The 23,155-nt window shown below is 40.3% G+C and overlaps 1 protein-coding gene across 1 annotated transcript; it reads left to right on the top strand.

Annotated features, from left to right (window-relative positions):
* Positions 1-4,470: 4,470 nt before the first annotated feature.
* Positions 4,471-18,722, top strand: bsnd (barttin CLCNK type accessory subunit beta). Its single transcript, XM_048539638.2, has 4 exons — positions 4,471-4,856; positions 13,356-13,459; positions 15,189-15,425; positions 16,004-18,722. Exons 1-4 carry the CDS (start codon positions 4,680-4,682, stop codon positions 16,437-16,439), a joined length of 954 nt encoding a protein of 317 aa, XP_048395595.2. The 5' UTR covers positions 4,471-4,679; the 3' UTR covers positions 16,440-18,722.
* The last annotated feature ends 4,433 nt before the right edge of the window (positions 18,723-23,155 follow it).

Raw genomic sequence — 23,155 nt, 5'->3', positions numbered from 1 at the left:
AGGGGTCCTGGTCGGGCCTGCGGGACGGGAATAAGCAGAGAGCCTTGAGGCCATCTGCATGAGGAATGCAGATGTTTGGGGACTGGACGTCCATGGTGAAAATTAGGCGTTGGGGACTGGGGAATTGGAAGTTCTGGAGGAGGTGGAGGACGTGGGTGGTGTCACTGACGAAGGTGGGGAGTTCCTGGACCAAGGGGGAGAAAATGGAGTCCAGGTAGGTGGAGAGGAGTTCGGTGGGACAGGAGCAGGCAGAGACAATGGGTCGACCAGGGCAGGCGGGTTTGTGGATTTTGGGAAGGAAATAGAAGCGGGCCGTGCGGGGTTGGGGAACAATGAGGTTGTAGGCAGTGGGTGGGAAGTCACCTGAGGTGATAAGGTTGTGAATGGTTTCATTTCCTTTTTCTTTTTCTTTTGCTTTCAGCTGAAGCTGCTTCATTTGCAATTGAATTTAAGGCATTTACAAAGATTCTGATGGCATTCTTGGCAATTGTAAATGTTGCACAATTGGCACAGTTATCTCATTTCCTCATAGACACTGCAACCCCAGCACCAGCTTGTTTGCCAAGTCCAAAGCCGTTACTTTCCTCATTTTCTGTCAAACTCCCTAAGCGACTTCTTCTACCCATTGGAAACTCTTAGCGACTGAAAGAGCCATTTCTACAAAAGGCACACCCTATTCAAACAAAACAAATTCAACACCCAGAATAAAAAAAACCAAAACTCACCACTCACTGCATTTGAGTCCAACAATCTTAAACCTGATCTAGAATTAGAGGTTTGGATCCAACAAGAGTTCGCAGTTTGTTTTGGACCAGATCAAACCATCTCAAAATCTATGAAGAAGATAGCATGGATCCTCACTTACTCTCATTTTAACTACCAGTGCCAGGCATTGAGTTGTCAGATGCAATTTGATTGGACAAACTACCACTCTTGAAGCAAAACACACTTTATTCATGTATTACAGTTAAAATACAACAAAAGAAAGAATTGGAATAACTTCACTCTATTTGAAGAATTGGGACAAAATTTGTAACTATTATTAAAGATTATCAGTAAAAATATTATGAACACATCCTTTGCAAAGGCAAATGCAGTGAAATATATTGTCTTTCGTGTAATTCGCCAATCTAAGAGGAAAATTGTCAAGAGAAAATTCTGAGAGAGAGAGTAGCAGTGATGCTATTGCATGTACTGCAGCTTCCAAACCCAGCTTCAAGAGCCCAGTGATAATGGGAACTGCAGATGCTGGAGAATCCAAGATAACAAAGTGTGGAGCTGGATGAACACAGCAGGCCAAGCAGCATCTCAGGAGCACAAAAGCTGATGTTTCGGGCCTAGACCCTTCATCAGAGAGGGGAATGGGGAGAGGGTTCTGGAATAAATAGGGAGAGAGGGGGAGGCGGAACGAAGATGGAGAGAAAAGAAGATAGGTGGAGAGGAGAGTATAGGTGGGGAGGTAGGGAGGCGATAGGTCAGTCCAGGGAAGATGGACAGGTCAAGGAGGCGGGATGAGGTGGTAAGTAGGAAATGGAGGTGCGGCTTGAGGAGGGAGGAAGGGATGGGTGAGAGGAAGAACAGGTTAGGGAAGCAGAGATAAACTGGGCTGGTTTTGGGATGCAGTGGGGGGAGGGGACGAGCTGGGCTGGTTTTGTGATGCAGTGGGGGGAGGGGAAGAACTGGGCTGGTTTTGGGATGTAGTGGGGAAGGGGAGATTTTGAAGCCCGAAACATCTGCTTTTGTGCTCCTGAGATGCTGCTTGGCCTGCTGTGTTCATCCAGCTCCACACTTTGTTATCAAGAGCCCAGCAACTGCTTTTGAAAAATTGCTGGTTATGGGGGAGTTTGACTTGACCCATTTAGGCTGCTTCTATTATTCCAATTTTTAAAAAAAATGTCAAGGCCTCACAAGTTGTTTTCTTTGTTGGATTCAAATCAACAACTCTGTCTTAAAACCTGTCTTCAAAAAGAAACAGGACAAAACACATTTCTTACAATTACACCATAGTAACATTATAATCCAGCTACTAACTTGACAACAATGAAATCATTTCAAGTACCACAGAATTGGCGCATGGTAGGTAATGTAACAATGCATTTTAAATGAACCACATTATAAAGTTTTGCTATGGTTTTCTGTTTTATCAAACTTTAAGGGATAATACAACTTCTTAAAGACAAAGCACCAGGTTTGATGGTATAGTGTAGCACTCACATCTATTGACAATTTCTGCAGGATATTTAGAATCAGACATCTTGTAACCAATTGTCCGATCTGAAAGAAGCCTGCTCCAGTTTTTCAGATGGGGCTACAGAGTTTTCACTGGATTCCTTTCTCCAAAAGCAGCTTTGCAGCATATTGTCAAAATGAAGGTGGAACGACGTGATAAAGTAATCCTTGTAATTTACTGTGCTTTTCGCCAAGAAAACAGGTTTTACTTTAATTGGTGAAACAGGGCCTCACCCACAGCGAGAGTATGAATGTATCTGGAAGTACAGAAGATAAGTTTCTGGCTGATATATCTCTAAATGCAGACCTGAAACAAACTCAGGGCTAACATTCACAGTAGTTCTTAAGGCCCTCAATTAAAACGACTGACATATAAATCCATTTAAAGAAATGGTGCTATTCTAGCATCCACAGCTGTTAAAAACTCGTGTAAAAGTGCAGACCTTATAGTTTTAGTATGAACACAAGCTATAATTTTATTGAAGACTTTAAACAGCCTTTCACTGTCATTGCGGATTCTAGAGTTGTGTTGCTTTTATGTACAAAGAAAGAAAGTGAGAGAAAACCAGGAATGCAGAGTCATTGCAGGCAGGAGAACCAAAGTCACAATCTCACCAGGACCGTTACCAAAATTAAAAGAATTACTTTGACAGAATAGAATCAAGAAAATGAAATGCAAACAAATGAGGCATGGCTGAACGTATCTGACAGACAGTGCAAGAGAACGGAACATTCCTTCTTTCATTCCCAGACTTGGGCAAACCCAATATTTATCGCTCATCTGTCTAGGTGTCCAATTAGTGGTTTGACAGGACTGACTTTCTCAACATCAGAGGGGAGTAAACTGCCTTAAATATCAGCATAAGGTGGATAGGTTGGGTTAGGTCAGCAGGTTAAAAGAGAACTAGTTAAGCTTTTAATAGTAACTTACATTTTATGGTCATTTTTAATGGTACCATTTGGTATTTTCAGCTGATTTTCAACTGGGTTCACGCTCCCAAAATGCCATGATGTGATTTGAGCTCACTTTCCTTGGATTAATCCAGCCCTCTGGATTATTAATCCAGTAACATAACTAATACATCAGTGTAGCTGATACAAAAAAAAACAATATTTTATCATTTATTTTCAGATTTTATAATCAATATTTTGAATTAGTTGAATATTGTAATAAACATAATAGACCTTTAAGAATGTAAGAACTTGTACACATATGCAGTAGTTTGCTTGACCTGAAGAATTCCAAAATGCATCACAACCGAGTGCATCACTTTAGCAATGTAGGGAAATGTAATAGCTTGACCCTGTGCCATAAACAGTAAAAGAATAAATTGTTCAGGATGTTTATTGTTCAGGATGTCTGAGTGATGAAAGTGAAAAAAACTAATGTTTTGCCAGAATACTGGAAGAACTCCACTGCACATTCTATAATATGGCAATCGTAGCTGAGTTCTGGGTTTAACATTTCATCTTATGGATGGTACTTCTGATGGTGCAGAATTGTAAAAAGTCGAACAAAATGATGTATTCAGGTCTCTGGGGTGCAACTTAAACTCATGACCATCTCACTTGAAATTGTTTAAAATACAGAAAAGCTTTAAAAGTCACCTGCTGTTTCCAGCTACAGCTCTTAAGGACTGTGCGATGGTCTGATAAATGGGAGGCAGCTTTATTATCATTATAAATAAGCAGTAATGGAATATAGGACAAAAGGTGAACTGATTGTGTAATGACAAATTTTTAGCATTCCAATTATTAAGGTATGAAAAACTAATAGCAAATCAAACAATGCTTGGTGAGTTATGATTTTGGATGTAAATTATTCAGTAGACAAGTATATGCGGATTAGAATTACCCAGAATTTGAAAGGTTAAATATTTTGAATACAAATAGCTAATTAGAGATTTCTAAAGTTACTTATGTTCCTGTAACCCTGAACATGAAGTCCATTTTTACATTTGATTGCTTCACTAAAACTTGAAAAGACAATGTCCATAAAATACAACCTGTGATCTTTTCTTTAAATCTACTCCCTACCTGTGTATGGTTAAACTAGGATGTATTAATTTCAATGCTGCCATTTTATCTTTGTTATTGCAATATGGAGAGTTATTGAATACTGTACATTCCTGATGCCTGAATGCCTGCAGGGAAGGTTATAGCTAACGGCTATGAAAGTCCAGTGATACGTGAGTTTATGAGGTTGTTTGTGTTCATTAAGTTCATTGGCACTAACTGGAAAAAACCTGAGTAGGACTGAGCTGTGTTTAATCTAAACTAGTAGCCCAACAGATTTAAAGGAGGTAAAAACTACGGTGCTGTCTACTGATGAAATTGCAGCAAGGCGAATCATGTTATGTGAGCTTAAATTGAAAGTGAAGCTGGTTTACCTGTGTATGTAAGGAAAAGGCACATGATCCCCTGAATGTGCACCAGCTGGTCAGTTGGTGATGGCAGAGGACAAGACATTTCGCTACGGTCTCATTGTTCTGGGATTCTTTCTGATCATAGTTGGAATGTTCATTATGAATGTGGATAAGCCCGGAGTCTATGCAACATTCTTTTCTGTCGGGATTCTGATGATCGTCGTGGGGATTGTCTGGACAATTTGTCAGTGCTATCCTAAGGTATGGAAACTAAATAATCCTATACAAACAGGGGCATGTTTTTAGGGGAATGAACAGGAGAGGGCAGGATAATGTTCATCACAAGAGATGACAAATTTTGGAGAGAAAACTATTGAAAACAGGTATAGAAGGAATGGGCCAAAAAGTAGAAACAGTAAGGAAATAGTGAAAAGAAGGTTGGAATATGTTTATTTGGCAGAGAAGAAATTGATCCTGTTACAATTTTATTGACACTATTGCTTTCAATGCTGGGGGGTGGGGATCCATAAAAAATGCTTCTCATTATTTACTCAGAAAAACACGAGACCAGATTTATAGTTCCTTGTAAAAGTTAAGCTCTTAAAGCTACTCTTAGATCATACATGAAGTTGCTTACAGCAATAACAGGGACAGTTATATAATTCTATTGTTAAAACAGTGCCTCATTCAACGTCTCTTTAGGATGACAAAGTTAACTGAAAATGTTTTTTAATGAAAGAAGCCTACAAATTACCAATTTATGAACAAAAACAAATTTGTTCTTTAAAAAACATGTTTTACACCCTACACTGTCACAACTTACATTTGTTAGCACCTTCAATGCCAGAAAACATCCTGTGGAGCTTATGTTAAGTTTGACTTTTGACTGTAATCATGACTCCCAATTTTTTTCAAAACAATAAACAGTGACAATCAACAAAGCTAATGTAAAGTTGAAAAATATAGTCAAAACTACTGAATGTAAGTCAGATAAATTCTAGTGAAATGACACAGGAATTTACTTGCAGTGGCGAGTTAGAAATTGAGGAATGGATGGGCCAAATGTGACCTTTCATATCTGAAAGCATTTAGTGATCTTTCCAAGTCTAACATGGCCACATTCATTACTAGTTGGAATAATGCTAATACATTCCAGATGCTTTTGCTGCAAGGGTTGTTATAAGAGTACTACATCCATTCTGGTGGCTGAGAAGGGAGAGAACAGGAAAACAGTAACAGGGCTGATTCCCTAGAACACAGAAGAAAGAAATGTTACACTATCGCTGAAGCAGATAAGAACAACAGGCATTCTGGCAACCTTTTTTCCTCAAAGAGTAGAATTGTAACTTCTGGAGATATTTGTATTACCATTATAACTCTCATGATTGAAGACAATAGAAGAAGACCATTATCAAATCAAGAGCCAAGATTTCCAAAAGATTATGGGGTCAAGCCTTGGTAAATGGAGGTTATGTCAAGACGCTGATGCCTCTGTGGCAGTCTTAAATTTTCAGTTGGACTTTAGGTGGGGGGGGGGGGCAGTGGAGGAAACAGAGAAAGTTCATGTCTCCAGTAATTGGCCCATTAAAGGCTTTTAAAATGGCTCACCTGATACAAAGTAAGATTTTGATCATATACCAAAATGGAAATTGCTAAAAAAAAAGATTCAGCAGGTCTGGCAGCATCTCTGGAGAGAAATCAGAGTTAATGTTTTGGATCCAGTCACCCTCTCCTCAGAATCCTTCTTTTGGTTTTTATTTAAGATTTTGATCATATTTCCTGTAGGTGACCACAATATTTTTAAGAACATCAGTGCACAGCTACTGGTGCTTGCCCCACTGCTTAAATAACTTGCTTGGCACAACTTCTAAAATTTAAACAGAAAGTCCAATGAAGACTGGGCCTAACAGTCATAGACACTTGTAACTACCTTCCATGTGGAGGAGCTGCCTGTTTAGTTGGCACAGTAGTGACAGTCCCCATCATAGCCTTTGCACCGGGTTTGTGTGAAAGCTGATCATATTTGTCACACTAATGAGAGGCACCAAGATTTTACAGTGTCTCCTATATCTGATTCAAGATTTGAGGAAATATTTTAACTTCCTGCATTTTGGTAGACAGTTACCATTTTTAATATGGAAGGGTCATTGTAACAAAAGTCAAACTAAGCAACAGTGACACAAAATTATAAGGCCAATGAAAGAAAGTTACAAAAGCTTCATTCCTTGTCTTTTTCGAAATTAACTGCAGAGTCTCATTTTACATTCAAATAGTCACTCATTTCTTCCATGTGATAACAGAGGTTCAATGTAAAAAGTAATTACCTTAGTGAAATATTTTAGAATAAGTCAATGGGATGTGATGTTATATAAACCATTGATAAATATTAGGTTTTCAAGTCTGAAAAAAAAATTGCTGCATTCTGTAATACATTGTCATTGTAAAAATTATCACTTGTAGGACAATGCCTGTTGATTAACTGTATGAGGAAGTATGAGCTAACGAATGTGTTGGCAGAAAATTCTCAGTACAGAGATATAGTGATATGTCAGAGATAATAGGGAATGCAGATGCAAGAGAATTTGAGATAACAAGGTGTGGAGCTGGATGAACACAGCAGGCTAAGCAGCATCTTAGGAGCACAAAAGCTGACGTTTCGGGCCGACACCCTTCGTCAGAAAAAAAAAGAGATATGTCAATTAGTTCGTTCAGTGAATATGCAGGATACTCCACAATAGATGTACAGGGAAGTATAGAACATAGAACATAGCCATTACAGCACAGTACAGGCCCTTCGGCCCTCAATGTTGTGCCAACCTGTCATACCGATCTCAAGCCCATCTAACCTACACTATTCCATGTATGTCCATATGCTTGTCCAATGACGACTTAAATGTACCTAAAGTTGGCGAATCTACTACTGTTGCAGGCAAAGCGTTCCATTCCCTTACTACTCTCCGAGTAAAGAAACTACCTCTGACACCTGTCCTATATCTTTCACCCCTCAATTTAAAGCTATGCCCCCTCGTGCTTGCCGTCCTAGGAAAAAGGCTCTCCCTATCCACCTCATCTAACCCTCTGATTATTTTATATGTTTCAATTAAGTCACCTCTCAACCTTCTTCTCTCCAATGAAAACAGCCTCAAGTCCCTCAGCCTTTCCTCGAAAGACCTTCCCTCCATACCAGGCAACACCCTAGTAAATCTCCTCTGCACCCTTTCCAAAGCTTCCACATCCTTCTTGTAATGCGGTGACCAGAACTGTACGCAATACTCCAAGTGTGGCCGCACCAGAGTTTTGTACAGTTTCACCATAACCTCTTGGTTCCGGAACTCAATCCCTCTATTAATAAAAGCTAAAACACTGTACGCCTTCTTAACAGCCCTGTCAACCTGGGTGGCAACTTTCAAGGATCTGTGTACATGGACACCGAGATCTCACCGATGCTCATCTACACTACCAAGAATCTTACAATTAGCCCAGTACTTTGCCTTCCGGTTACTCCTACCAAAGTGCATCACCTCACACTTGTCTGCATTAAACTCCATTTGCCACCTCTCAGCCCAGCTCTGCAGCTTATCTATGTCTCTCTGCAACCTACAGCATCCTTCGTCACTATCCACAACTCCACCGACCTTGGTGTCGTCTGCAAATTTACTAACCCATCCTTCTATGCCCTCATCCAGGTCGTTTATAAAAATGACAAACAGCAGTAGACCCAACACTGACCCTTGCGGTACACCACTAGTAACTGGTCTCCAGGATGAACATTTCCCATCAACTACCACCCTCTGTCTTCTTTCAGCAAGCCAATTTCCGATCCAAATTGCTATATCTCCCACAATTCCATTCCTCCACATTTTGTACAATAGCCTATTGTGGGGAACCTTATCGAACACCTTGCTGAAATCCATATACACCACATCAACTGGTTTACTCTCATCTACCTGTGTGGTCACCTTCTCATAAAACTCAATAAGGTTTGTGAGGCACGACCTTCCCTTCACAAAACTGTGCTGACTATCCCTAATCAATTTATTCTTTTCTAGATGATTATAAATCCTATCCCTTATAACCTTTTCCAACACTTTACCAACAACTGAGGTAAGGCTCACTGGTCGATAATTACCAGGGTTGTCTCTATTCCCCTTCTTGAACAGGAGAACCACATTTGCTATCCTCCAGTCATCTAGCACTATTCCTGTAGACAATGACGAGTTAAAGATCAATGCCAAAGGCTCGGCAATCTCCTCCCTGGCTTCCCAGAGGATCCTAGGATAAATCCCATCCGGCCCAGGGGACTTATCTATCTTCACCCTCTGTAGGATTTCTAATACCTCTTCCTTGTGAACCTCAATCCCACCTAGTCTAGTAGCCTGTATCTCAGTATTCTCCTCGATAACATTGTTGTTTTCCAGAGTGAATACTGTTGAAAAATATTCATTTAGCGCTTCCCTGATCTCATCTGACTCCACACACAACTTACCACTACTATCCTTGATTGGGCCTAATCTTACTTTCGTCATTCTTTTATTCCTTAAATACCTATAGAAAGCCTTAGGGTTTACCCTGATCCTATCCACCAACAACTTCTCATGTCTCCTCCTGGCTCTTCTGAGCTCTCTCTTTAGGTCTTTCCTGGCTACCTTATAGCCCTCAAGCGCCCTAACTGAGCCTTCATATCTCATCCTAGCATAAGCCTTCTTCTTCCTCTTGACCAGCAGTAAGAATAAATATTATGGTTTATTATCAGACTACTACAAAAATAGCTGTAATTTTGGACGATGTGGTAAATAATTATCACTGTGGCAGATATAGCACACTAATGTAACTATATGACATTAGAACCCAAATGTATCTAAGCACACATGATACAAGATGAATCTCATATTTCAATAGTCAAGGTAAATACCAGTTTAAGAAACAAAAACAGAAATTGCTAGATAAACTAGTCTGTTTTGGCAGCATCTGTAGAGAGAAATCAAAGTTAGCATTTCAGGTCCACTGGCTCTTCCTCAGAAACGATAGTAGCAGGGAGAATATTGTTTCTTCATTGAAGATAGGATGGGGGCAGAGACAAAGGAGTAAATGATAGTTGGCTCAAAGAGAGAGAAGAACAGTTGGACAGACAGAGGAGTGGATGAAGATTAGCCTAGGAAAATGAATAGCTACTAATGGCGACTATTAGTGGCTAGCAATGGGTTGCGTGTAATAGCAGACCATGTGATAAAAGGTCTGGTGTGTGGGGACAGGGTTAAGGAATTGCATAGGTGTCTCAAGCCCTAAAATTGTTGAGCATGATATTGAGTAAAAGGCGATAGAGTTCCCTAGCAGAAAATGAGGTGTTGTTCTTCCAGCTTGCACTGACCTTCACTAGAGCAGCAGTCTGTACCATCTACAAAATCCAATGTGGAAGTTCACTAAGGCTCCTTGAACAACACCTTCTAAACCTACAGCCACTTAGACAAAGGCAGCAGGCACATAGGAATACCATGACCAGCAAGTTCAATTATGTTTGTTGTCACATGTCCCTACACGAGTACATTGAAGAGTTTGCAAAGTCACCGCTTACAGGGTCATCTTCGGTACAAAGGTACCTTGGTGCAGATTCTTAGGAATAAATTAGAAAAATAAAGAAATAAATAGTCCAGCAGAGAACTTCATGCCTGGCCTCACCTCTAGACCACGCTGGGTTCACCTCGAGGATCTTGGGGCCAGGAGTCCACATTGCCTTCACCTTGAGCCTGGGAGTCCACAGTGAGGCCAGGAGTCCGTCCTGGTTTCACTCAAGACCAAGAGTCCATGCTGGTTTCACCTCGAGGACAGAAATCTGCTCAGGGTTCACCTCGAAACTCTTGATGCTGGGAGTCTGTGCTGGCTTCTCCCCAGACATTGCAGATGCTGTCAAGGATGGGAGGTAAGAAGAAAGAAGGAAAAATAATGTCACTGTTTTGTCAGTTCACTGGGTTAAAATGTTAGAACACACTTTCTAAAAATATTATCAGTCCATCTTTACCAAGAGAACTAAGGCGGTTCAAATAGTCTGTCCACCACCACCAAGGACAACTGAAAATGGAAAATAAATGCCGCACAGCTAGCTATGTCCACATCCATGAGCATTTTTTAAAAATGCACCTATTTGCTCATAAATATGACAGACAAGACAGACACTAAACAAACTTTCCACATTAGACAGAGATTCGTCTGCACATTCATCAACGTGGTGTACTGCATCCGTTGTTCCCGATATGGCCTCCTCTACATCAGTGAGGCCAAGCGGAGGCTCGGAGACCACTTTGCAGAGCACCTGCACGCTGTTCATGACAAACAACAACATCTTCTGATTGGGAGCCATTTCACTGCCCCAACCAATCCCTGGGCAAAATGTCTATCCAGGGCCTCTTCCAGTGTCACAATGACACCACCCGCAAACCTCATATTCTGCCTTGGGAGCCTGCAGCCCAGTGGCCTAAATAAGGATTTTGCCAGTTTCAAAATCTCCCCACCCCCGGCCTCATCAATGACCAACCCACACTCTCAGCCCCACCTCCTTGACCGGACACAACCTGTCCACCTTCTCTCCCACCTATCTGTCCCATCAATCCCACTGACCAATCCCCACCACTCACCTACCTGCACTCACTTATCACCATCCCACTTACCTGCCCCAGCACCCACCCTCCTGCCTCTATTTATTTCTGAGCCTCCTTCCCCTCCCCCATTTCTGAAGAAGGGTCCTCACCGGAAACGTCAACTTTCCTGCTCCTTTGATGCTGCCCGGCCCATTGTGTTCCTCCAGCTTCACACCGTGTTATCTCTGACTCCAGCATCTACAGTTCTTACCATCTCTGAAACAAGACAGATGGCTTTGCAGAAGCATCATAGATGAAAACCACAGGCAAAAAGGAACAAATTCTGTGGATCAAGAATCCAAACCACAACTGTGAAATGAGGTGACTTTCTCACCATTATCTTAGCCAGTGATATCACATTGGTGTCTGTAGAGAAATAGAATATCCTCAATCAAGTCAGTCAAGACCTAGGTCTTTGCTTCCATTCGAAGTTCTATTTTTCAGTGTATTTCACTGTTGTTTTATTGGTCTATTCAGAGAGAGTGAGAAAGAGAGAGTCCTGTCTTTTCTTGCAGGCTTTCCAGATGTCAGAATGTAATTGCCTTCTCTCAGGTCTGTGACAAACTCCAACTTGAATTGAAAAGCTTTTTGAAGGCAGCTGATGCCAGCTTATCTCAATAATTCTCTTTCAAATCCAACTTCCCCAGAAATTACATGACCCTGTCTAACCAAAAAGTGAACACCACACTGTTCCATGTTTGAACTTAGAGTAGTGATTACACATGTGATATGCAATGCAGCAGAATTCAAACTCCCAGTATGGAACTTTATATCCAGATGATATATATAATCCTATCCTATCATATTTTCATCACAAGTACTTGAATGATAGTAAAATCAGGTTCATAAATATCCTGCAGAATTGATCTGCCACCTCACCCACAAGACAGGCAAGTTAAGACATTGCAGAGTGCTTCCTTTCCTTCCATATGCAATCTGGGCTTCAGCACATTCTTCATTCTTTTACAGAAATACTTATGCAACAAATCGTATACAAAGCTGTTTAGTTAAGAAGGGTTACAACTCAGTATTTTGAACTGTGGTTCACCTCACAGCAATCACATACACAACCCAAAATCAATTTACACCCATTCCTTAACCAATAGCCTTAACTTTGTTTATTTGATCAACAAGATAATGCAAAAGCCTACCACAGACAGGAAGCTCGATGTTAAATACCTTCACCCACTTTAAAGGAGACAACTCTGGACATTGCGAGAGGCACCCAACTCTTCCTGAGGAAGCTTACAACATTGGCAATACCTCATTGGTGGAAGGGCACTGCTGAAACATCTCTGCCATCCTTGAGAAGCACCACAGAGCCACAACTTTCCATCCATTTCTCTATCTTCTTAATCCCGAGAGGGTGACTTTCACAAATCGCTAGCTTCCATCCTGCCTTCTCATGGTCAACATGCTGAGGTGTGGCACAGGGGGAGGTGATGGCCTAGTGGTACTATTGCTGGACTGTTAATCCAGAGACCCAGATAATGTTCTGGGAACCTGGGTTCGAACTCCACCAGGCAGATGATGGAATTTGAATTCAAAACAATATCTGGAATTAAGAGTCTAATGATGACTATGAATCCACTGTTGATTGTTGGAAAAACCCATCTGGTTCACTAATGTCCTTTAGGGAAGGAAACTGCCATCATTACAAGGTCTGGCCTACATGTGACTCCAGATCCACAGCAATGTGATTGACTCTTAACTGTTCTCTGGGCAATAAATGCTGCCTGGCCAATGACATCCTCATCCCATGAATGAATAAAAAAGGCAGGAGAAAGAAGAATTTTGTCAAGTAGTTAATGAGGAGCTACCACCCAGGAATAGGAACTGGATGATATTGATTTTCCAGAACAAAAGTATGTGTCAGTGATTGAACTTTATCCCCCGTAGCACAAAGCTAATCAGTTACAAGATAGTTCAACTGGTTCAGGACTGATCAGTTCACTTTTGAAAATTGTCATATAAATTCTCAGAATGAATTCAAAGTTGAATGACACTGATGTGCAGGATTTTGCATCTGCTGTCTGCTGAAGGGTGACTGTTTTCTGATTCAGTGACAGTATTACTTCACAGCGTATTTTTAAAATGTAATTTTCTAATAGACAGACTTCTTTTATAGAGGTCCTACGTTCCACCTATCAAGTCAGAAACAGAGCATTTGTTTCCAGACAAACAGCAGCTTCCAAACTCTATTTTAGAGCGTGAAGTTCCTCTCAAATCAAGGTAATCGATCCTAAATCTTGAGTTATAAATGTTGAAATTCTTCAGTCGGTAAGATGTGCTCTTCACTACACATTATTGGTCTTATTAAAATTATTTGCAAATTTGTGTAAATGAGCAAGATAGAGATTAGACAAGTGTATTCTCCATAGATTTTTCGATGAGGGTAATTCAAATAGCATCACAAATATAAATGATAGTTTAACACAGCACCACACTGATAGGATCACATTGACTGGGCAGTTCATAAGTGGGACTAGATAATAGAACTGGATAAGTCACATTAATTTTGATTATATTTAAGGGAATCTATTGATAATTGACAATATACTACAGATGCTGAAAATTTGGAAAGAATAAAACTACTAGAGCAAATCTAGCAGATCATGCATCATCTCTGTGAGTTAACAAGTCAGGTGGATAACCTTTCACTAGAGATTAAGAAAGATGGAAATACATGAGTTTTTGAGCCAGTAGAAGGGGGAGGAGTCAGGAAGCGAAGGGGTCAGGAAGAGCGAAGAAGAGTAGGTACAGCCAGGGAGATTGAATACCAAACATTTCAAGATGACAACACCGAAAGAAAATCGTCATGGATATGGTAAATAAACAGAGGTTGTGCTCAAAGGAAACTACCTGAAACCATTGAAATGTTACAAAGAGATTAAGAAAGAAAGAAGACAAAATCAACCCAGAAAAACAAAAAGAAAAGAGTGTCCAAGATAAAGGAGATTTTTTTTAACTCAATAAAAACCAAAAGAACTGTGGATGCTGTAAATCAGAAACAAAAACAGAAGTTGCTGGAAAAGCTCAGCAGGTCTGGCAGCATCTGTGAAGAAAAATAATCAGAGTTAACGTTTTGGATCCAGTGATTCTTCCTCAGAACTGATGGTAGCTGGGAAAATGTTGTTTTCTATGCAGAAAATAGAGAGGGGGATGGGTTAAGGAGTAAATGATAGGTTAGAGTCCGCAGAGAGAGAAGAACAATTGGGTTGAATCTAGAAAGCCTAAGAGCGTGGGTAGAATGATAAGGTTCTGGGACTCAAGCTTACATTGAGCTTCACAAAGCTCTGCAACAGGCCACGGATAGAAGTCCATACTCTGACAATAGTTTCATCTGATCTGAAGTTTTAGTGAAAAATTACTGTTTATAGTCTGAATTAATATTTTATTTTTGTTCTTAGACATCAGAGGAGTCATCACATTTAGCTTGGAGTTCTGAGGTTGTAGCAAAGGGCGTGCATTCTTGGAGCACTATGATCTTTGTAAAGTCACTTGTGCTAATCTCTGGTACAGAAGATTAGACAAGTGAAAACAAGAAGGAAAGGCTTATACCTCTCAGCATTCCAGAAATTTGACTTGTACTCTACCCACGTGGTATTTATTTCTTTTTATGTGATGAACTAGGCATCAATCTTCTTCTTAGCTTATCTTAATCTTGGTTTATCTCATTTTTTTCCTACAATTATGGTTTAATTTAAAGTAATTTGTGAATAACTTTTAACTTCTTACCATTTTACATCTATAAAGTCACTTTTAAATACCCTGTTTCTGAGCTTAGAAGTTTTCTACCATCATAATCAAAACTCAAATCGTTCACTCTCGGGACCAGTTGTGTGGATCTTGCTGTACAACTACCAGGTTTTTTAAACGGCCTGTTGTGTTTAGTGACCAGAGCTGGACATAGTTCTCAGAATTCGCACTTCATATAATTTTTTTTGTCTTTATTTTTCAGCTTCCAGAGTCCAACCTGTGAAGAAGCTGAACAGTATGCAAAAAACCTCCCTACATATGGGCAGACCCAGCAAAACAAAGATTCACCTGGAGTGAACTCACCTCCCACTTCACTCCAGTCCAAACATCTGGATGAAAGTCAATCTTCTGTGAAGGCAGAGGTTCTGGTCCACAGAGATTCAGACAGCGATGGGGAAACCTGTTCTAGCTGCAATGACATTACCCTTTCTGCTGGAAAGTGAGCTGCCTTTCCTGTTAATATGTATTTTTCACTTGATTTTGCTTACCTCTCACCAGATCTCTGATAAATGTGTATGCTAGTTCCTGAATAGATGGAGTAAACGGTTGAAGATGGGCAATTCAGGAAAAAAGTATTTTTAACTCCCTTAAGAAAGAAAGCTTCTGCATGCCCACATTTCCCACGACTTAATCGCTCAAAGTCTGTGAAATTTTAGATAATACGATGATGATACTATTTAAAAGGAATAACTTTGTCAAATGTTTGTTGAAGAAGCCTATTTCAAATTTAAAGTCTGTTTCCAATATCTTCATGGTTCAGAGTCTCAGTGACTGCTATAAACAGTTGTGTAGTTTGACTTTTCATGTGCATTAACTCATGTTTCCCTATTATCCCTCTGTATGATAGTGTAACAGACGGTATGTTGTAGCATCAGTACTCTGAAACATATAATCCTGTCTTTCACATTTACACATTCAGTTAGCTTCTATTGAGGTTTACTGCTGCTTTATATAGAAATTGCTAAAATTAATATTCAATATTTAGTCCAATAACCTCCTCTTTGTATCCATTTGCAGCAAAGGAAGAAGAGACACCGAGGCACCCCTTGCCTCATTCAAGGAAGACTTCAACACCACAGTCAGCTCATCTTCGTCAAACAACCTGTCTCTTCTCAGGCACAGGTCAGTCCTCCCCTCTTCTTCCAGAAACAAAGGCCAGAGCCAACTATCTCAGAATGAAAAAGTCATTGATGTCATTTCTCCTGACTGTCCAGCTCAGTGTAACCAGCTAGCTGTCAGTACTTCGGAGAGTGATGACAGAAATATCACAAGTATTGCAACTGCATCACCTTTTAAACTTGCGCAATCAGCATCCAGGGACAGTCAGGAAAAAGAGGACCAGATTCAAAGTGATATGTTTTATGGCATATGTGATGAAATGAATGGAATAAATCTTTATATTTCTGATGAGTCAGAACAAGAAGAATGCCACCATGATGAAATTTCTGTATAAAATCTGCACGATGTTCAGTATTTTATTTAATAGTTACATGCTGAGCATTTGAAAATCCTTCTGATTGTGCGTGAGTGACACCTTTGGTGCTGAATTCTTTTATTAACAGAAAATCTGCTGACAGGAGGTCAAAGAAAATTATGATTTTGAATCACAACTTTGTTCTATTAAAAATGTCAATGCAAATTGCAAGTTTCACTCCTTAAATAATTAATCAAGCAATTTAGAAAATTCCTTCATATAACTTACTTTGTGAACTGTCAAAGTTCAATGTCTTCTCTTTTTTCCTCCATTTTGTTAATTTTCGCAGGAGGTCCTTCTGAATTTTTTTTTGTACTTTTTGCCATGTTTCCTGGAACCACCATGTGTCAAGTGGGATTGAGCACCTTCTGGCACCTTTAGCTCCTTCTACATGACCAAATGGCTTACAAAGTGATTATCCAAGCCTCAGTCAAGATTGTCATTGGGAACCCTCACTCCAGACTTCAGGGGACTTCTTCCCTGTCATGGTCCGTATTCTGATCCTCTTCTGTTGCTGTGGCATCACCAGAATTCTCTACTAGTGGGGTCCTCTGAATGGTCCAAGCTCAATGTTGGGAATTTATGCTTGGGCTAGGATGGACAGAAATAGCAAGGCACCGATCTCTGCCCAAAGAGGAAAGTCGAAGCCAAAATGTCACTCTACCATTACCATGCAATTTGTATATTCCTTATCATATTTGGATGACTGTATTAATTGATCACCATCAGATTGAGTGGGAAGTTCCAGTGGAGATAACAGCTGATAGAAGAGCACATAGTATCTATACAATATGGAGGCAGGCAATTTGGGTAATCAAATCTGAACTGATCCTCCAAAAGCATCCCAATCAGACCTAGACCCTCACCCCATCCCTATAATCCCACACTTCCCATGGCTAATCCACCTAACCTACACATCCCTGAACACTACGGCAATTGAGCATGGCCAAATCACCTAATGCGCACGTCCTTGGACTGTCGGAGGAAACTGGAGCACCAGGCAGAAACCCACGCAGACGCGCGGAGAATGTGCAAACTCCACACAGACAGTCACCCGAGGGCGGAATCAAACCCAGGTCCATGGTGCTGTGAGGCTGCAGTGCTAACCACTGAGCTATTGTGCCACTCAGGAACATGTGAAGTGCATTCATAGCCAATTTTCTGCCTCACCTAACTCCAGATTTGCTCCTCATCAGATAGAATCCGAATAGGAAATACCAGCTCTTATTCATAATCTTTGTGTTCCATTTTTCTGCACATCTACCACTGTACTGCCTCTTCGACTTAATGCATTCTGCTTCTGTAACATAAATTAGTCAGCTTCGTACTTATTAAACAGTTAAGCTTAGAATCATTTACATACTAATTTAACTAATTTTTTTAAAAACTCTAAACTGGAGATGGTTTTGACATTAAAGAAACTCTTCACATTTTCACATTTTTTGCTGCTCTTATCTCTGTTAGTTGGCTGCAAGGGAACTATTGATGAATGCAAAATTAAATGTAAAAATGTATTACTGACTACAAAACAGAAGTGACAATTTTTCAGTAGCGTCATCTCTTCCTGTGAGGTGGCAACTGAAATTAATTCACCAAGGCTCCTTACAGCACCTTCACAACCACTTTCATCTAGAAGGACAAGAACAATGGATACGTGGAGGACACCAATCCCTGGAAGTTCCCCTCCACCCCACTCAACATCCCTAGTAAGAAATGTATCACTGTTTCTTCAGTGTTCCTGGGTCCAAATCCTGGACCCCCATCTCAAAAGCTTTGAGTTTATCCACAGCTCCTGGGCTGCAGTGATTCAAGAATGCAGCTCACCACCACCTTCTCAAGGGAAACTAGTGATGGGCAATACATATCGGCCTAACCAGTGACAGCCATGTCCCATGAACAAATTTTTAACAAGCTATGCAACAGTTGGAAACAAAATGTAAGCACAAGACACGTAATGTATTCAATTGGTACTACTGTATTAGTCATCTCACTCGAGTGCATTTTAACCATTAAACAGGGTTCACTTTTACACAGAGGTTCACTATTTTGCACGACTTTTCTTGTAAGCATTTAGTCAGTCTTTGGTTGATGGGCAAGTAGGGCATGCAATATTGTGGCCATGATGTCTGAGAAGCACACAAATCCTGACAGACAATTGAACGGAGAAAGATGAATGTGTGCAACAGCAACCAGTTCAAGAAGATGCAGTCATACCGAATCAGACTTTAATGTATGAAGAAACAGAAGAGCAACAATAAATAGGAGAGCATAACAGGTTCAAAAAAAAACTTTGGAGAATATGACATTGCTCAAAATAAAAAGTGTGTTCGAAAAGCTTTTGCATTATTTACCTACATTTTTTTTCTGTTGTTTGCTTTGCAGCTAGGGTTTCATGTCTTTGGACTGCTCAGTTATGCTCTAAGGAACCATGGAATTTGTGGAAATTTGTGGGAGATCTGTTCTGCATCTGTAATACAGAAACAGCAATGCAAGAAATTGAACACATACATATAAAATTACAAAAAAGGACAGGAAAAGAACAAATGGTCCATCCAGCCTGTATCATTAGCTGTTGGTGAAGTCTCAATCTTGGTCTCTTCATTTAAAAGTTTCCTCTTTAACCAGGCTTATGGTCATACCAGTTAATATCTCTCTATTTGGTGATCAACTTTTGAGTATACCTCTCTGTTAAATGCATTCTATAAAGGCAAGTATTGATCTTTTTGTTTGGATTTCATGCTGATGCCTATAACTTTTCTCCTATTCCTGTCTACTTTAAACAACTTATACACTGGCAGAATATATCATCCATCATTTATAAAATTTCAGTTCGGCCACAGTCATTCAATGGAAGAAGTCCTAGTTCTGGGATAACAAAGAAACATAAAAATGGCAATCCTTCACCTTCCCCTCCTCTAGAGTTTCTTTAGAAGCTCACAATTCATAGTTTGTGAGAGGTCCAAAACTGGGTAAAGCATTCTACATCCAACAGACTAAAGCTTTGTGTCGGGTAAGTATTACTTCTGAAAGCTTTTTGAAGTGTCCTAGTTTTAATATGCCAATGTCAAATTTGCTTTTCTTACAGACTTGTTGACACTGGTTGTTCACTGTTGGTAACTGATCCACTACAGCCTAAATTCTTGCTTCAGAGCCTCAGCTGGGAAATCCTAAATGGTACATGCATTTATACACTGCTTACAGTGCTTCACAGGCTGCAACTATGTTAAACTAAATAATTTCCCTCAAACAGCATGTTCAACAAATAAGATTCCCCTTATACTGCTATTGCACTAAACAAAAAATGACCAGGGAGAAGAGGATAGTCCTTGTTGTGCCCATTTCTAAGGCTCAAAGTCAAACTGAATGGTCCAATTTTCATGCGTGTTCTTCTAACTCTGATTTGCACTCAACTTTCAAAGACTTGGCTGTGGTCTGCTTTGGTACCTGAGATGTTTCTCTGTAAATAGAACAGAGTATCTGAAAAAGCAGTACAGTATATGGTCCCTTCAGCTTGCACTGCCATTCAATATGATTATGTTTCACCCTTGTCTTCAACTCTATTTTTCCACCTGCTCGCCATGTCCTTTGATGCCCTGAGAGACAAACCCTATTAAACATTTTATCTATTTCAACCTTAAAAATATTAAACAACAAAGCCCCCACCACCTGAAGAGTAGAGAACTGCAAAGATTCACAATGTTTTAATTGACAAAATATCTCCTTATCTCAATTCTTAATGACTGGTCCCTTCCTCTGACGTTGTACTCCCATGATCTAGATTCCTAACCCAGAGGAGAAAAAAGTTAGCATTGTTTACCCTGTCGAGTCTCTTGAGAATCTTGAATGTCTCACTGAAATCACCTTTCAGTCTTTGAAACTCTGGTGTCTACATACCCGATCTACTCAGCCCCTTACACAGAGTAAGGAGTGAAAGTTCATGAGACTATATCTCATTGAGACATAAACCGAGTGAGTAATGAATTCGGTTCACATGTTAATTTCAGGCACAGAGGGGCAAGAGTGCGTGAAGTAGGTTTATTGCAACTAGTCAAGTGTGTTAGGTATCCGTCTGATTTAACAGTGCTAATAAGATTTATCAACAGTTGTAAGGTTTATTAAGTTAAGGCTAAGAAAGATAAAGTTACTGTAAATAAGTTAAGGTGGGGAGGTCAGCTCAGTCATACCTGGAATGCATACCTGGAACTATGTGGGAATTCCTGGATTCTACCAGAGACCAGGATAAGCATATGTGCAGGAAGGACCTCCAGTTGTGAAAACCTAAGCAGTGAAGCATCTACAAGGCTGAGAACTATGTGGGAAGTACATTTGGAGAGGTGGTCACACCACCAGCCAGGATCCTGGAGGCAGGAAGGTGACTACTAGGCATTCTGAAAGAATCAGCCAGGTAGTGCACATAGAACTGAGGCATAGTGACCATAACACGGTTGCATTTAAAGTTAACAAAATTCCATGTAGCTCATTCTGAAAATGTGGTATGAAATTTGAAGAAAGGAGCTTGTTTCTTAGTATCCCTACAGTGTGGAAACAGGTCCTTCAACTCATCACATCTACACCAACCTTCAGAGGATTCCCACCCAGAATCATTTCCCTATAACTAGGGACAATTTAGCACAGCCAATCCACCTAGCCTACACATCTTTGAACTGTGGGAGGAAACCAGAGAGTACCCAGGGAAACCCACGCAGATCTGGGGAGAACGTACAAACTCCACACAGACAGTCGCCCGAGATTGGAACTGAACCTGGGCCCCGATGCTGTGAGGTAGCAGTGCTAACCACCAAGCCTCCACGCTGCCCATATTATGATGACATGAAATACAAGTTGAATTTGGTGAACTGGAAAATACATGAAAAGATTTGGTATTTGCCTTTGGTATTTAGAAGAGATGGATTGAACAGTCCGATTACACAATCTTGCTGCATGTAAAATGGATACTGTGTTTGCCTGCAGATCAACAATCTTTGCACATTGAAATGATTCATTCCACATAACAAGATTTGAGACATTTCTGAGGCATGATAAGATGTTAGATAAATTCGCTTTTTTTTCCAAACTGATTTTAATTCTTCTGCATGAGGAAAGCAGAACACCCAATGCTGCAAAAAATGCTGGCAAAAAAAGTATGCGTTAACGTCAAGTAAAATTGTCCACATAATTAAGTGTTTGCGTTTTATATTAAAATTATATCTGGCAATAATCACCAAGTTGTTAATTATAGAATCTGAGAGCTCAGAGAGCAGTCATGCCAAAGCAATTTTTTGTAAATGCTGACAGAACAGTCCTATTGTACAATTATTCTGCACTTGGTAGCTCTCTAGTGCATTTTCACAAACTATGCATTTCACCATGAGTGCATGGCCACCCTTGACATCACAATATTTATGCAATTCACCTGCTGCCTCATCCTGCACAAAAGACACCACAGCCACTAATGTTTATGCAAATCCAATGCAAAGGCTAGGGAACGTTCTTTTACTAGAATTGGGCTTATGACATAGTCAAGATTTGTTCACGATCTCTAGGGAATTTCCACTGTACAACAAATTCAGATGCCTGGCAGAAACAGATATTTCAGTGGAATTTTTATTGGGTTCTGAGTTGTGTGGGCTATGGCGAGATTTCTGGCAAGATAGCTGGAGGGGAGGCAATGGTCTAGTTGTATTATTACTGGAATGTTAATAATTCTAGTGACCTGGGTTCAAATCCCACCATGGCTATTGGTGGAATTTGAATTCATTAGGAAAAATATGTGGAATTAAGAGAGTCCAATGATGACCATGATTCCATTGTTGTTTGTCAGGAAAAACCCATCTGGTTCACTTTAGGGAAGGAAACTGCCATCCTTACCTGGTCTGGCCTACATGTGACTCCAAACCCACAGCAATGTGGTTGACTCTCTACTGCCCTCAGGGAAATTAGGGTTGGGCAATAAATGCTGGTCTAGCCAGCGATGCCCATATCCCATTAATTACTAAAGGAAAAGAAAAGCTGGTGAGCAGTCTGTTGAAGCCCATTTCAGTGTTGGGAGCATCATGCTGTATCTTCTCTCCATCTGTCAAGTGGTGAAGTAAGTTTGCCACTAGTCAATGGTGAGTTGTCAATTAAGGGGATCATTGCCTGTTAAATGCCTTATTTGTGCCACAGCTGGGCCCATTAATTTTTAGATTCCTACTTTATTGAGAAAACTGAACAAGTTGCACATTAAGAATTCTGGGCATGGATGCCACTTGCTCTAAGGCACATCATGCTGGACACTGGGCCTGCAGGTAAATGATGGAGAAATGCCACCATTACAGAGTAGTTATAATGGGAAATGTAATTACCCAAATAAAGGCTGGGATATTGGTAGTTGGGGATGGGAGAAACAGGGGCGCAGTGTTTCTTGATGGTGTTCAGGAGAGTAACATGTGTCCAGGCCAACAAGAAAGGTTGGACCTGATCCATGGAAATCAGATGTTCATGGAAGAATATTTAGGAGACCGTGATCTTTGGTTCAGGATGATAACACAGAATGACATGCAACAACCTACAGCAAGAAAATTTAATTGGTGGAGAGTTGACTTAAATTGGACAAGAACAAACTGGTTAGGATTGACTGGAACAATAGACCACCTTCAAAGGGCAGGTAGTTCAGGTTTGGTCAATGTATTTTTCATCAAACAGGAAAGGTAGGA

The sequence above is a fragment of the Stegostoma tigrinum genome, chromosome 8, assembly GCF_030684315.1.
Source record: "Stegostoma tigrinum isolate sSteTig4 chromosome 8, sSteTig4.hap1, whole genome shotgun sequence".
NCBI lineage: Eukaryota > Metazoa > Chordata > Chondrichthyes > Orectolobiformes > Stegostomatidae > Stegostoma > Stegostoma tigrinum.
This window is presented reverse-complemented; position numbering and strand designations above follow the sequence as displayed.

Coding starts and splice junctions, on each gene's coding strand:
- bsnd (XM_048539638.2), top strand. CDS start 4,680: ATGGCAGAGGACAAGACATTTCGCTACGGTCTCATTGTTCTGGGATTC. Junction 13,460..15,188: donor GAAGTTCCTCTCAAATCAAG/GTAATCGATCCT, acceptor TTTATTTTTCAG/CTTCCAGAGTCCAACCTGTG. Junction 15,426..16,003: donor ATTACCCTTTCTGCTGGAAA/GTGAGCTGCCTT, acceptor ATCCATTTGCAG/CAAAGGAAGAAGAGACACCG.